Source organism: Podarcis liolepis, assembly GCF_965112155.1.
Source record: "Podarcis liolepis genome assembly, chromosome: 1".
NCBI lineage: Eukaryota > Metazoa > Chordata > Lepidosauria > Squamata > Lacertidae > Podarcis > Podarcis liolepis.
Genome location: NC_139554.1, coordinates 14277567 through 14293696, shown reverse-complemented (window position 1 = coordinate 14293696; position 16130 = coordinate 14277567). Strand labels below are relative to the sequence as shown.

General features: G+C 50.1%; 1 protein-coding gene across 1 annotated transcript in view; it reads left to right on the top strand.

The window, feature by feature from the left end:
• Window positions 1-16130, top strand: part of ASPG (asparaginase) — a 66567-nt gene that overhangs the window by 16833 nt on the left and 33604 nt on the right. The window contains 3 exon segments of the mRNA XM_083518571.1: window positions 635-760; window positions 2790-2873; window positions 3997-4123. Of these exon segments, the coding sequence (XP_083374697.1) occupies window positions 635-760; window positions 2790-2873; window positions 3997-4123 (337 nt within the window).

The window sequence follows — 16130 nt, the reverse complement described above, 5'->3', positions numbered from 1 at the left end:
GCTGCTGCGAGCCAACGGTCAGCGGCTATTGTGTGTGTTATTGATGGCTGCGGCAAGGGCTGGTGTTGATTGGCTTTCGCTGCAGCAAATGGGCGGGCGATTGGCAAGGGGACAGATGATAGGTGAGGGGAGAGACGATAGGTGGCTTTTGCTATGCGTGTGAGTGGCAGAGTGGTATGTTAGGCAGATCAGCGTTTTTTGGCAATCCCCCCTAAAAAAAGCTGAGCAACTCTGGCCAATCTCGCTCCATTTTCTTATTTTGGAGTCCCCAAAAATAGGGGGCGTCTTATACACGGGGGCATCTGATACACAGAAAAATACAGTATATACACTTATACAATAATATTAAAACAGCTTTCCAAATAAAAATTAAAATGTAAGTAATAGTTGTTCCCCCTGCCTCTGCTGTATGTTGCTTCAATATTTGAATCCTGGCACCTAGAATGCATTTGGTCATTTGAAAATTATTTAACAGCATGTTAGAGGAAAATAGTACTATACTAAAAAATCAACTTATTTGGTGTAGTTTCTTCCCCTTTAAAAATTCACGTTGTTGTACTCTCCCCAGACAATCATTCCTGCCCATTTTTAAAATCTATCTTCTTAATGTGAGAAATTTGTTCTCTATCAACAGATATACTATGAAAAGTATGATGGCTTTGTGATCCTTCACGGCACAGACACAATGGCCTATACAGCCTCAGCATTGTCTTTCATGTGTGAGAACCTGGGTAAAACCATTGTTCTGACGGGATCTCAGGTAAGCTGCTTCCTTGAAAACTGAGCAGGGTGGGCTCTGTCTTGTGTCAAAGTTAAGCTGACATGTACAAGGTGGGTGTCTCATTTTACACATAGCAGCCTTGGGAGGTATGCGCTTAATGTGTCTTATTTCACAGATAGGGGACACAAGGCTGTTCCACTGGGGGAAATGGGGCACGGCCCCACCAACCTCAGTCTGCCCTCAGTCAGCCCCCACCTGCCTGCCTCCTTCCCTACAACCAGTCCAGGGCACTGGCTGTCAGTTTCTTTCTCCATTGTCTCAGTGTTGCCTTTGTAGAGGAGGATGGGGAGAAAACTGGAATTAGTTAGGTTAGCCAGTCATTAGCACTGGCTCCAGGTCCACTGGGCATAATCCACCGCTGTCCTACCCTAAAACCACTAGTGTCTGGAGGCGGTTGGAGGATGGATGGGGGCTAACAGATTGAGGTTGAATCCTGACAAGACAGAAGTACTGTTTATGGGGGAAAGGAGATGGGTGGGTGTGGAGGACTCCCTGGTCCTGAATGGGGTAACTGTGCCCCTGAAGGACCAGGTGCGCAGCCTAGGAGTCATTCTGGACTCACAGCTGTCCATGGAGGCGCAGGTCAATTCTGTGTCCAGGGCAGCTGTTTACCAGCTCCATCTGGTACGCAGGCAGAGACCCTACCTGCCCGCAGACTGTCTTGCCAGAGTGGTGGATGCTCTGGTTATCTCCCGCTTGAACTACTGCAATGCGCTCTATGTGCACCTTTGAAGGTGACCCAGAAACTACAACTAATCCAGAATGCGGCAGCTAGACTGGTGACTGGGAGTGGCTGCCGAGACCATATAACACCGGTCTTGAAAGAACAACAGTGGCTCCTAGTACGTTTCCAAGCACAATTCAAAGTGTTGGTGCTGACCTTTAAAGCCGTAAACGGCCTTGGTCCAGTATACCTGAAGGAGCATCTCCACCTCCATTGTTTTACCCGGACACTGAGTTCCAGCGCCGAGGGCCTTCTGGTGGTTCCCTCACTTCGAGAAGCCAAGTTACAAGGAACCAGGCAGAGGGCCTTCTCGGTAGTGGCACCCGCCCTGTGGAATGCCCTCCCACCAGATGTCAAAGAGAAAAATAACTACCAAACTTTTAGAAGACATCTGAAGGCAGCCCTGTTTAGGGAAGCTTTTAATGGTTAATAGGTTATTGGGGTAGAAATAAATAAATAAATTATTATTATTATTATTATTATTATTATTATTATTATTATTATTATTTAGCCTTGCTTTGGGGGGTGGGGGAAGAGAAATACAGTATAGATAGCCAGCGTCTTTCCTTCAGTGGGGCTTATAGCAGTTTTGGAGGGGGTGACTTTGGGTGGGGAAATGGGGTGTTGAAGGGAACAATTAGGCTCTTCTTCCATCAGCATTAGTGGTGTGGTGACATTAGCAGTCTACTGTGCAGTGTTTTGAAGTACAGTAAAGGAGGGGAAACCAAAGCAAAGGAAGGTCTGATTATAGATCTCTCTTGCCACTGGCAGTTTTGCCCTTAGTCACCTGCCAAAGGAGAATCCACGGTTGTCCCAGGATAATGGGCTGCCGGTGAACCAGCCCCACCTGGCAGCTGGCTGCCACATTTTGCACTAGCTGAGGTTTCCAAATAATACGCAAGGCTGTAGGTTGTCTACTGGGGGAGGGAGGGTGTGTCGTAATTGGCAAGTGATATTTCTTCCAGGTTGAAATCTCCACTCTCTCCCTCCTCTCCCTGCCAGCATAAAGAATATGCAAAATTAAAGGATAACTTTATGAGGGTTGGGGAGAATATATTTTAAATTCAACTGGAGAAATTCCACCATCTGCCATAGTTTAGAATGATGGAGAAATACGTCCACGTTCCAATAAATCATCTGATAAGAGAACGTTGCATTAATTATTCATGGATTTACACTTGCTTGTATTACATATCTGGAGTCTCCTCCAGCCCCCTATCTTGCTGCTGCCGCTGTGTGTGTTTTCAACAGCAGTCATTTCTTATTCTCTCTCTTTCTTTCTAGGTACCCATATACGAACTGAGAAATGATGGTAGAGCCAATCTGCTGGGGTCACTGCTCTTTGCTGGACAATTTGTAATCCCTGAGGTCGGGTCACCTTCTTGCTGCTAGTCTTACCTCTGCTTGTCCTGCATGCCTCACTATCCTTGATGATTATCAGCCCAGTCCTTTCACTGACATTTCAGATTTTGCAGTCAGTGTACAAACCAAAAGAGAAGTGTAATTTTCAGTTTATCTTCTTGATAGGGGAACTTTATAAAACAACAACAAATGGTATTTGAGGTTATAAAATCATACATTTCGAAACGTAAAATAACACCTCCTTTAATTTAGGATACTAAAGATAGGGTTTTTTTTTTTTTTGCACAACCCAGAAGGTCCCCATTATAGTAATACATTCTCCTCTTTACATATTCTGTTTTGTACATGTACCATTCCATTAACTTGGAATTAGCAGGTGCCCAACTGATTTTTAAAAAATGATTATATACCTCGCAATTATTTTTAAAAAGGAAATAGCACCCCATTTCGATTTGACATCAGTTATTAAAGAAATATTGCTTACTAATTCCCCCCCAAAAAAAAACATTAGGAATATAGAGCACCACCATCACAGAATCATAAAATCGGCAGCAACCAACTTGCTAGAGGAAAGTGTTGCTTAGGGGAAAGTGCTTTTCCATTGGAGTGTGTGTGTGCTATGCTGGATGCCCCCAGTGGTACAAACTGCAAGGGGGCCTACGCTCCTGTCTGCCTCTCTAGAAATAATACGTGCTTTCCCAACCATTCTAAAGCTTCTGAAGCTATTTATATACCCACAGTGTACTCAAGAGCAGTGCACGTCTTATGGTAAGAGTCCCTTTCAACCCTCACTTTTTAACATCCTAGTCACTGGGTCTCAACTTGAGAGGTTCTTGGCAAACCGTGAGAGCTGCCAAACCTGCTCTTGGATGGAAATGCCACAAGCTGTTAGCTTATATTTAGTTCCAATAGTCTGAAACCCCAAACACTTAAGTGACAAGAGGTGGCACTTTTTGAAAGCACAAGAGATATAAACCTCTCCTACATAATTTTCATTGTATTTATAACTCTCTCCTAAGTCATTCTCATTATATTTAAAGAAAGAGTCAGGCATTAAAATAAATAAATCTGTTGGATCTTTTAATTACAAGGTTTGTATACTGACATGTTCCTTTTCTCGTCCTTGTAGGTGTGCCTGTACTTTCATAATAAACTGTACAGGGGAAACCGGGTTACTAAGGTGGATGCAGAGAGCTTCAATGCCTTTTCCTCACCTAACCTGCCTTCACTTGCAACTGCTGAGGTGGATATTATAAGTAAGCCATGCTGTGATTTCAGTCCTTCCAGCTGTATAATTATCCCATCTGTAACCCTTTCCTGACCTGTTGCAGTACTAGGTCAAGACGTTTAAGCATCTTTATTGTCAGAGCTGCTTGAAGATCCTAGCTCACAGAGGATCACGCTAGCCAGCGATCATTAAGTAAAAGTCTTTATTGAATTACAGTTTCCATTCTCACGCTGCTGCGCGCAACTCTACGTCTAGTAGCTAGATCGGCGAAGCTCCGTCTGAGTCTCCGCCCCGTGTGCACCAACTTAATATCCTAGCCTTGCTCCACCTTTTCCGCCTGACTGTCCTCCTCTGGGTCCCTCTACCCCCCGGGGCTTCTTCCTTCCGGGATTCTTCTGACGCTGACCCGGACCCTCCTGCCTCCTTGCGCCGGGCTTTAGGACCTGGCTCCCTTTCGGGGCTGCTTACTGCGCCGCCTTCCTCTGCATTTGAACTTGGCGCGCGCGCCCAACCTTCCACTTTCCTCTTAACCGTTTCTTCGCTCCCCGATGGAGGTGTGGCCACTCCTGACTCATGTCCTCCCTCCTGTGGTGAGCTGCCAGCGCTTCCCCCCTGGCTCCCTTCCTCTTCCCTGCTTCCTGGCGGTGACGCTGGTCCCGATTTCCAGCTGCTCCCCCCTGAGTCCCCTCTGGCTCTATCTTCCTGGGGTGCCCCCCTAGACTCCCCCCTTGCCCTGGCCACTGGTGCTCCTTTCTGTGAATCCTCTGATTCACTGGAAAGACTAGGAGATCTCGGGTCGTCGTCATCACTCATCTTTTCTTCTGCCTCCTCCCCTTCGCTCTCTGTTTCCTCCCTTGCCCGTGCCTCTGCTCCTAAACCCCTGACATCCATCCCCCCCTCGAAGCCCCCCATTCCCCCCTCCCCTCCTTCCGGTGCCGGAGCTGGGGGCTGCTGTTGCCAAGGGACGAACGTCGGATATCGGTCGCTTCCCGTGGCGGGCCTCCCTCTGAAGTCTCGCGGGTCTTCCTCCCTGCTCTCGTCGACAACGGTCACCTCCGCTTCCATCTCTGTGCCGCCGTGCTCGAAACCAGGGTCGTCCCCGAAAACGTCCATGTCCGTCTCTCCCTCACTTCCTCCTGGCGGTGTTGCTCGTCCCGGGCCTTCCAGCCACCGTCTGCGGAACTGCTCCTCTGGTCTATCGTCCCACCAATACGAGGGTTCTGATGCAGATCCCGAGGGTGACCCCTCCGGGGAACGGACGTCTTGTGTCGGGTCCTCGTCCGAGTCGAACCCCTGGAAAGTGCTGGCCGAAAGCGTGGGCGTGAAAAGCCAGTCGTCGAAAAAGTCTGCTGGCATAGGTCTATGGGGAAAGAGGGCATGAAACTCGTCTTTGAGGAGAGGTTCGTCCAAGGCGTAGCCCGGCACCCAGCTGTTCGCACTGGCCGGGGTGCCCTCCTTGGCGAGAAAGTATTCTACCCCCTCTTCCCCCCATCTGGAGTCCAAAATCTCCGTGACTTCGTTGATGCGCTCCTTCTGTGCCACTCCCGCGTGCCCTGTTCTGTCTCTGACTGGACTCGGCGCTGTTCCGGGTTCCTGGAACCTGTGCGGTGCCTTGTAGGGAGTGAGCACCGATCTGTGGAATACCGGATGCATTCTGGAACCCTCCGGAAGTGCCAGTCTGAAAGCTACCGGGTTGACCTGCTCTTCGACTTGGTAGGGCCCCAGTTGTTTATGCCCTAGTTTCTTCTTGGCCAACGACCTGGCCGGCACTGCGTGGGCTGCTAACCAAACCCAGTCTCCCACGTGGAGCTCTTCGCCAACCCTTCTGTGCTTGTCCGCTTGTACCTTGTATGCGTGTTTGGCCAGCTCCAGGTGGCGCCTCAGCTGATCGTGGACTTCCTGCAGCTCCGACGCGAACGCATCTGCTGTCTGCGGCTCCCCCTCCCCCATTCTTTCCAGTCCCGGGAAGGTTCTGGGGTGCCTCCCGTTGTTGGCGAAGAACGGTGTGACCCCCGTGGACACGTGCTTCGTGTTGTTGTAGGCGAACTCGGCAAGCGGCAGGTAATCCACCCACGTCGCAGGCTGTTGATTTGCATAACATCTCAGGTACTGCTGCATGATGGCATTGACCCGCTCTGCTTGCCCGTTGGTCTGCGGGTGTCTCGCCGACGCCAGGTTGATCTTGACGTTCAGGAAGCCCATCAGCTTCTGCCAGAAATTCGAGATGAACTGCCGCCCCCGGTCGGACAGAATAGACCGTGGCAGACCGTGAACCTTGAACACGTGGTCTATGAACAGTTTGGCGGTTTGCTCCGCCGTGGCCACCTTAGCACACGGAATGAAATGCGCCATCTTGGAAAACAGGTCCACCACCACCAGCACTGCCGTCTTGCCCCTCGAGCTGGGCAGATCCGTGACAAAGTCCAGAGCCACCCTCTCCCAAGGTTCGACCGGAGTTTGCAGCGGTTCCAACAGTCCGGCCGGCGGTTTGTGCACTGGTTTGGCCCTCTGGCAGGTGTCACACCTCGCCACGTAGTCTGCGACCTCCCCTCTCATTCCAGGCCACCAGAAATCCCTGGCTACTAATTCCACCGTCTTCTCCTTGCCAAAGTGCCCGGCCGTGGGCGCGTCGTGCAGCTGCTGCAGTACCTTGGCGCGAAGGTCGTCTCCCGGCACGTAGATGGCCCCCTTACGGATGAGCAAACCATCTCGTAGCTGGAAACCGTCGGCCGCAGCCGTGCCCCTTTGCACCTCTGCCATCTTTGCTTGTGCGAAGGAGTCATCCTGCAACGCTCGTCGCACCGCCTCCAGGTCCACAGTGGCCGCGGCGCACGCCCATACTGTTGGTGCGAAGATGTGCATGGCGGCCGCTGGCGTTGCGTCCTCCAGATACTGTGGCTTACGGGAGAGGGCGTCCGCCATGATGTTAGTGTCCCCCGGGACATACTCTATGCGGAAGTCGAAGTTCGCAAAAAACTCCGCCCAACGTATCTGCCTCTGGTTTAGGAACTGTGCCGTGCGCCAGTGCTCCAGATTCTTGTGGTCCGTGCAAACCTGCACCGTGTGCTTGGCGCCGATCAGGAAGTGCCTCCACGCTTTGAACGCTGCATGAATGGCCAGCAACTCCCTGTCCCAGATGGTGTAGTTCTGCTCGGACTTGCTGAGCTTCCTGGAGTAAAACGCTGCCGGTCGCCACACCCCCTGCTGGTCCTTTTGCAGCAGGACCGCCCCCACGGCTCTGTCCGAGGTGTCTGTCTCCACCCTCATCGGCCTGCTGGGGTTGACGTGAAGCAGCTGCTCTTCCGACGCGAAGAGACGCTTGAGTGCCTGAAAGGACTGCTCCGCCTCCTCTGTCCAAACGAACTTCTTTTTCTTGGAGCTAAGCGTGTCTGTGATGGCCGCTGTCTGCATCGCGAAGCCCTTGATAAACTTGCGATAGAAGTTCGCAAAGCCGACAAACCTCTGGACCTCCTTCCGGTTGCGTGGACTCTTCCAATCCAATACCGCGCGAACCTTGGCGCTGTCCATGGCGAGCCCCTTGTCAGACAACTTGTAGCCCAGAAAATCCACCTCCGTCACGTCAAATTGGCACTTCTCCAGCTTGGCGTAGAGCCTATGTTGCTTTAGTCTGGTCAGCACTTCCTTGACGTGTCTGTCATGCTCCTGCTGCGATTCCGAAAAGATCAGGATGTCATCTAAGAAACAGACGCACGTCTTGTAGAGAAGTCCCGCCAACACGTGATGCATGAAAGCTTGAAAAACGTGGGAGCCATTTTGCAATCCAAAGGGCATAACTCTGTATTCGTAGGTACCCAGTGGCGTGAACATGGCCGTCTTCCACTCATCTCCCTCCCGCATACGAATGAGGTTGTACGCCCCTCGCAGGTCTAACTTGGTGAACACTTTTCCCTTCCGCACCTTCGCCAGGAGGTCGTCGATTCGGGGCATGGGGAAGTCCGACGGCTTGGTCCCATTGTTTAAAATGCGATAGTCCACGACCAGTCTTTTTTGGGGCGTGTCTCGCTTCTTAACAAAGAATACTGGACTGCCCCCCGCTGCCTTGGACTCTCGGATGAAACCGCGCTCCAAATTATGATCTATGAACTGTTTGAGTTCCTGCAGCTCGTCCTCTGACATGGAATACAGTTTCCCCTTAGGCAGCGCCACCCCCGGCAGCAGGTCAATCTTGCAGTCATATGGTCTGTGAGGGGGCAGCCTGTCCGCCTCCTTCTCGCAGAAAACTTCCAAAAATTCTGCGTACTTGTGGGGAATCGCTTGCAGCGTGCCTAGCAGCAGCTGTGACTCCTCTTCCTCTCCTTCCTGCCGGGGCACGATGCAGTGTTCAGCACAAAAGGAAGAGCCGAAGATCAGCTGCCTCTGGTACCAAGCCAGCGTTGGGCTGTGCTTGTCCAGCCAACTCATTCCCAATACAATGGGCGTATCCGATAGTTGAGTGACATTGAAGCTGATGATTTCTTTGTGATTTCCAAGTCGCATCGCCATGGGCGGCGTCTGCTTCACCACTTGCCCCCCTAGCAACTCCCTGCCATCCACCGTGACAACCTGCAGGGGCAGTGTGGCCGGCAGCAACTGTATAGCGTGCTTGTCGACAAAGTCCTGCCCTATAAAGTCCGCATTGCTGCCCGAGTCAACTGTGATGGGCACGTCAGTGGTGATTCCATTGGGCAGCTGGAGAGATGCGGTGAGCCTCACCACTGGTTTGGGCGGGAGGGGGTTCACGGGCTGTAAAACCTCTGGGGACTGCGTCACTAACACGTCTGGCTGGGCCCCAGGGCCTCTTCCTCCAGCCAGACTGCGTCGTTTCCCTGCTGTGGTCCCCCTTGCTGCGGTGCTGCAGTCACCATTGCCGAGGCTGCAGTAAGCTTGTGGAGCCTCTGGGGACACTCTTTTGCCATATGCCCTGGCTCCTCACAGACGTAACACTTCCTGTTCCCTCTAGGAGGCTTCGCTTTCACTGCTGCCGGTGCTAGGGCTCTGGTTGCTGACTGAGCCCTTGCACCTCCAACCTCCATAGGTTCGGCTCCTCCTCCTGGCGGAGGCGTGGATTGCGCCCGCGCTGCTTCTCTGGGAAGGAAGGAGGGGCCCCTGGCTGGTTCGCGCCCTCCACGCCCTTCGTCCCCGCTCCACGGACGTCCTTCCAGCTTCACCCCCACTGCCAGTGCCCTCTGAACGACCTCCTGGGTGGTTCGGGGTCTCTCCCCCCTCGCGATCTCATCTTTAATCGAGTTGTGCAGCCCCTCCCAAAAGAGGTCTCTTACAGGAGCCGAATCTCTGTCCCATTCCAGGGCACTGACCAAGGCGAAAAAGCGGGCATGATACTGCCTGACGCTGGCCCTCCCTTGTCTCAGCCCATGCACCTCCTTCCGTGCAAGATCCACGTCAATACTTGATAAAAAACACCCATCCATCGCTTTAATAAAGGCATCTGCATTCTGGAGCGCCGGATCCTTATCTCTCCATAAATTGCGTAGCCATGCTTTCGCATCCCCATGCAAATGGGACATGATGAACCCCACTCTCTCTTGTTCATCTCTAAAGTCTTTATGCAGCAGTTGCAGTGCGCACAGTACGTCGGCTCTAAAGTTGGGATACTGTTGCAGGTTCCCATCGAAGTGAGAGACCAGCCCGCCTGTCCGTCTCGCCAACCCAATTCCCTCCTGCCGGGGTGTCTGCTTTGTCAGCACGTCTAACCTGACCTGGAGATCCCTGCAGGCGGCAGCTGCCTCCTCCTCTCTCTTCCTGGATGCGAGAGCCTCGGCGTTCAGTTGTGCCACTGCGTTTCTTAGTTCCTCTATCTGCTGCTCAGCCGTCATGTCGTCTGCCGTTCGTGAGCTCGCTAGTAGGCACCTGTTTCTCTCCCCTCCTCGAGGCTGTAGATGCCCACAAGAGGGAGACGGAGCTTACTGTCAGAGCTGCTTGAAGATCCTAGCTCACAGAGGATCACGCTAGCCAGCGATCATTAAGTAAAAGTCTTTATTGAATTACAGTTTCCATTCTCACGCTGCTGCGCGCAACTCTACGTCTAGTAGCTAGATCGGCGAAGCTCCGTCTGAGTCTCCGCCCCGTGTGCACCAACTTAATATCCTAGCCTTGCTCCACCTTTTCCGCCTGACTGTCCTCCTCTGGGTCCCTCTACCCCCCGGGGCTTCTTCCTTCCGGGATTCTTCTGACGCTGACCCGGACCCTCCTGCCTCCTTGCTTTAGGACCTGGCTCCCTTTCGGGGCTGCTTACTGCGCCGCCTTCCTCTGCATTTGAACTTGGCGCGCGCGCCCAACCTTCCACTTTCCTCTTAACCGTTTCTTCGCTCCCCGATGGAGGTGTGGCCACTCCTGACTCATGTCCTCCCTCCTGTGGTGAGCTGCCAGCGCTTCCCCCCTGGCTCCCTTCCTCTTCCCTGCTTCCTGGCGGTGACGCTGGTCCCGATTTCCAGCTGCTCCCCCCTGAGTCCCCTCTGGCTCTATCTTCCTGGGGTGCCCCCCTAGACTCCCCCCTTGCCCTGGCCACTGGTGCTCCTTTCTGTGAATCCTCTGATTCACTGGAAAGACTAGGAGATCTCGGGTCGTCGTCATCACTCATCTTTTCTTCTGCCTCCTCCCCTTCGCTCTCTGTTTCCTCCCTTGCCCGTGCCTCTGCTCCTAAACCCCTGACATTTATACATGCGGCCATTTTTGTTCATGGACTCTGGCCGCACCATTGCTTGTATACTTTAATGATAGGTTCCGTACCACTTCTGCTTTGGATACTATCACACAAAATCATGTGGAGTCATGTTGCTGTTTTTCTGGATCAGCTTGATTCTGGCCAGCTTTATTTCTGAGGATTTTAGCTTTATTTTTTAAAACCTAAAGCGTTTGACAACTTGGAACCAATTTACCCAAGGGACTGCCATGCCCCATATATCTCTACCTGGCACCTGTGCTGCTCAGATGCTGAAAATAATACATGCCCCATAAGTGCACTTAGTTTGTACTAGAAACCAGGGTTTCGGTGATGCAGCTCCAGCCCTCTGGAACAATTACCAGCTGAAATTAAGCACAATGCATCCAGCATTGTGATGTTTAGGTGCCTACCGAAGACATTTTTGTTTAAGAAGACTTTCCCTGAGGTTTTCCCTACATCTATAGAAATTGTTTTATTGTTTTTAGACTTCGTAGGAATGGTTTTATTTGTATTTTAGGATTTCTACATTTTGAATTTTATTGAATTTTTAACATGCACATTGCTTTGATGACTTCAGGCTGATGCATGGTGTACAAATTTGTGTGACGAATGAATGAATGAATGAATGTTAAAAAATAAAATAAGTTTGTAGCCCTCGAACTCTCTGGAGTGGGCTTAGGGGGTAGCATTTTATTTGTATCTCTTTGTTACTACCCTTTTTATTTCTCCTCTCTGTTATCCGCACTTCATTACTGCCACAAAATTCCGACTTCTGCAAAACTGTCAATATTTTTTTAAAAAACAGATTTCAAGTTCAGGCTTAAAATATGGCATTTGAGCTCACTTAGACAAAATAAGTAAATTTGAATAATAATTTGGGTGGGTGTGGGGTAGGTTATTACAAGCTCTATTTCTGTTGGAACTGAATTTAGTCAGGGATTAGTGCAAAGAATGAATGGCCCTGGATAGAAAACTGCTGCCCCAGGTGACAAGGTAAATGTTGTTTCAGGAGAAGTTATCAAGCACAAATACTTTGGTGCTGTGATCCTCCTGGGAGAGTTGTTGCTGAACTAGGCATGCTACATACATACACTTGTTTCCAAAAGTCTAACTTTCTGTTCCCACAGTCAGTCTAGGATGGCAGGTGCCAGACAGACAGATAGGTAAGGGTGGTGCTGTTTCACTTCCAGCAATTATATGATGAAGAGGAAGTGGAGATGTACAATGAGGCCAGTATTGCAGACTGTGAAGACTGCTGGGTAAAAACAAATAGGAATATGTTGTTGGGATTTATGGAGGTGAGTTCTGCTCAGTCTGTCAACATCTGGCTGAATGGTGGGTAAGGGCTGTAGCTCAGTGCTAGGGTATCTGCTTTCCATGCAGAAGGTCCCAGGTTAAATCCCAGGTGCAACTGGGAGAGAGCCTAGCTGGAAACCCTGGAGAGCTGCTGCCAGTCAGTTAGTGTAGAATTCTGCCTTACAGTTAGTGGAACTGCCTGATCTGCATCATTTGTCACAGAGCCCAGCCTCCACTGAGCAGACTAGTACTGGGTTGCATCACATTCGTGCAAGGCTTTCTGCTGGAAAACGGAAATCTGCTCTAGAGGGTTGGGGAAATGCCCAGAACAGATTTCTTTGGGGGGGCGGGCGAGGAGAAGAGGGAAGTTCCAGTGCATAAGCAGAAATCTAGATCAAGGGAAGTAATAGTGCCACTGTATTCTGCTCTGGTCAGACCTCACCTGGAGTACTGTGTCCAGTCCTGGGCACCACAGTTCAAGAAGGACACTGACAAACTGGAACGTGTCCAGAGGAGGGCAACCAAAATGGTCAAAGGCCTGGAAACGATGCCTTATGAGGAACGGCTAAGGGAGCTGGGCATGTTTAGCCTGCAGAAGAGGAGGTTAAGGGGTGATATGATAGCCATGTTCAAATATATAAAAGGATGTCACATAGAGGAGGGAGAAAGGTTGTTTTCTGCTTCTCCAGAGAAGCGGACACGGAGCAATGGATCCAAACTACAAGAAAGAAGATTCCACCTAAACATTCGGAAGAACTTCCTGACAGTAAGAGCTGTTCGACAGTGGAATTTGCTGCCAAGGAGTGTGGTGGAGTCTCCTCCTTTGGAGGTCTTTAAGCAGAGGCTTGACAACCATATGTCAGGAGTGCTCTGATGGTGTTTCCTGCTTGGCAGGGGGTTGGACTCAATGGCCCTTGTGGTCTCTTCCAACTCTATGATTCTATGATTCTATGATTTTATGAAATCTTTGCATGGATGCAACATTTTGTTGGATACAACCCACTATATTTAAATGTTATTTGGATTCATAATACACGAATGGCTTTTCTTTAAAAATGGATTCTTGCAGATTTCTTTACTGCCTTCATGGAATTAATCCTCACTCTGTACGACTGGCCACTGGGAGGGTCTGTAACTCAGTGAAAGGCCGCATGTTTCACATGCAGAAGGTCACAAGTTCAGTCCCTGCTATCTTCAGTTGAAAGGATCAGGGAGCAAGGTGCATGAAAGGCCCTTGCTTAAGAACTGACTGGGAGGACCAGTCACCTGACTCTGTATAAAGCAGCTTCCAACGCTCCTTTTCTCAGGGTTGCTATATTTCAAAAACCAGGACATCAATTCCGCCTTTTAAATCCCGGTTTTATCTAGGAAAATATGGGTGTATGGCAGCCGTACTGTTCCTGTTTCACTCAGAGGGAACTAAGGCTGAGAGAGAGTGAGGAACAAGACCCAAACAATAAGAGCAAGTTAGTGAAGTCTGGCCTAGAAGCCCTGTCTCTAGCTATAGAATTCTGTGTAAGGAGGGACCAAAGCTATCACTGTGATTATCTGGCAATGCTAAATTTTATTTTCCACATGACAGCAAACCTGGGTTTGCCATTGGAATTCCATTTCAATGATAACACATGTTCCTTTCAATTGCAACGTTAACTTTTAAAAGTATTCATAAAACAACTTAGGGCCATACTTTAAAAATGTGTGAAGTGGTCCCAAGCAAGCCATGCATTTCCAGAAAGATCAAGCCACTTTGGTATGTTTAGGTAAAGGTAAAGGGACCCCTGACCATTAGGTCCAGTTGTGACCGACTCTGGGGTTGTGCACTCATCTCGCTCTATAGGTCAAGGGAGCTGGCGTACAGCTTCCGGGTCATGTGGCCAGCATGACTTAAGTCGCTTTTGGTGAACCAGAGCAGCGCACGGAAATGCTGTTTACCTTCCCGCCGGAGCGGTACCTATTTATCTACTTGCACTTTGATGTGCTTTCGAACTGCTAGGTTGGCAGGATCAGGGACCGAGCAACAGGAGCTCACCTTCGCGGGGATTCGAACCGCCGACCTTCCGATCGGCAAGTCCTAGGCTCTGTGGTTTAACCCACAGCGCCACCCACGTCCCTTCTTGGTATGTTTAGATGAAGGCTATTTGCATTACTACCCCACTCGCTATAAATGCAGGCATGTTTATTCTTGTCATGAGTATCTAGGTGGCAGAGTTTTACATATCTCTCTTTTACAAAAATTGAATCAATTATCTTTCAGAAAATTAGTGCCATGAGAAGAGGGCAGTGTGTGTGTGTGTGTGTGTGTGTGTGCGTGTGTGTGCGTGCGCGCCTGAACTGTGCCTTTCTTTGCTTCAAGAACATCCACCCATAGACTCTTTGTGGCTCTCCACTTCTTGGCCACCTCCCTGCATTCAAAATGAATACTTCACAAACCTATGTAATGGGGTCTGGCTTACTTTTAGCCTAGAAAAGAAGAGGTGAGAAGAAAGCATCTGTCTGGAGGTCGGAACTCATTGAAAGTTGCATTTCTGGTTTGATTTCATAACACTGAATTCAGGCACCCCCCTCACTCCTTAGGGAGGTGTCTCTTCTCAGAGCTACTGCACTCCGTGAAGTGAATGAGTTCAAACCTGTATTGTAGCGTGACTCCTGCATGTTGCCTAACCAGAGTCCTACTGCTCTCCATAACGTGCTTGGATTAGTTAAATTTCCCCTACTTTTCAACAGTGTTGTCTTTACTATGTGCAACAAAGAGAGTAGGGCTTGTTTGCAATATTCTGAGTGGCATTTCACATGCTAAATGGGTATATGGTATCTATGACATCAACAGATAGGCTTGTTCCTCACTGCTGATGGTTTTGAAACAACGAGCTTTCCTGGATAACAATAAGGCAATAAAGGCCATCAGCAGCCACTAGACTTCATGGTTATGTTCTATCTTCACTTTCAGGGACATTGTAGTTTTGAATACCATTTTCCTGGGAATCATAAGTGGGGAAAATGCAATCACATTAAGATATTGATTTTAGGCTTCCCATGGAGATCTGGTTGACCACTGTGAGAACAGGAAGCTGGACTAGATGGGCCATTGGCCTCATCCAGGATGTGAGGGCGATTTGGCTGCGACATCTGTCACCCCATTGATCGCCAGGGTTGGTTCAGCTGATCTGGCTGGCTAGGCGGGTGTCCCCTTCCTCCCTCACCGCTCCATGTGTGTCCCTCCCAAAGCTGCATGCTCGGTGGAAGAGGACGACCATTGGTGCTGCTTCTATGGAATCCTTACAACACATGTTTCTACTTTTTAGAATATCTCGGAACTCTTCTTTGTCCCAGGAGACAGTTTCCTCATGTGCTCACATTGTGATTCTCTAAAGCGTTTTAACAATTCTGAAATCAGTTGGGTAACTTTTCTTCCTTACATCTCCTCAACCAAATAGGTTTGTCTGTGCATTTAATGTCAGCCCGGCATGAAGAAATGAAATTGACTAAGCTTTCCCTGTTTCTAGATCAGATCAGTGCCAACTTAATTATTGCATGTCAGCCTGTGCTGTTTGAGGCACAGCACCACTGGCAAAAGGTGACAACCCCCCTCCAAAAAATTAAAATTTAAAAATGCTTTCTAGCATCACTGCCAATATTTTGCACCTGTTGTTTTTTGTGACTATCAGTACCCTAGCCTTCAGTTTCTTTGCAATACTATGGCAGAAAGAGAAGAGAGGGAGGCTTGATGGGATACAGATGAGGTTGACAGAGAAGCTACCGTATTTTTTGCCCTATAGGACGCACTTTCCCCCCTCCAAAAATGAAGGGGAAATGTGTGTGCGACCTATGGGGTGAATGCGGGCTTTCGCTGAAGCCTGGAGAGCGAGAGGGGTCGGTGCGCACCGACGCCTCTCGCTCTCCAGGCTTCAGGAAGCTATCCGCAAGCCTTGGGAGCCCACGGGAGTTCCCGCCGGGCTCCCACGGCTTGCGGAGAGCTGCCTGCATCCTGAAGCCTGGGCGCGCTGAGCAGTCGCGCCCGAGCTTCGGGTAGCTCTGCGCAAGCCACGGGAGCCCTCCC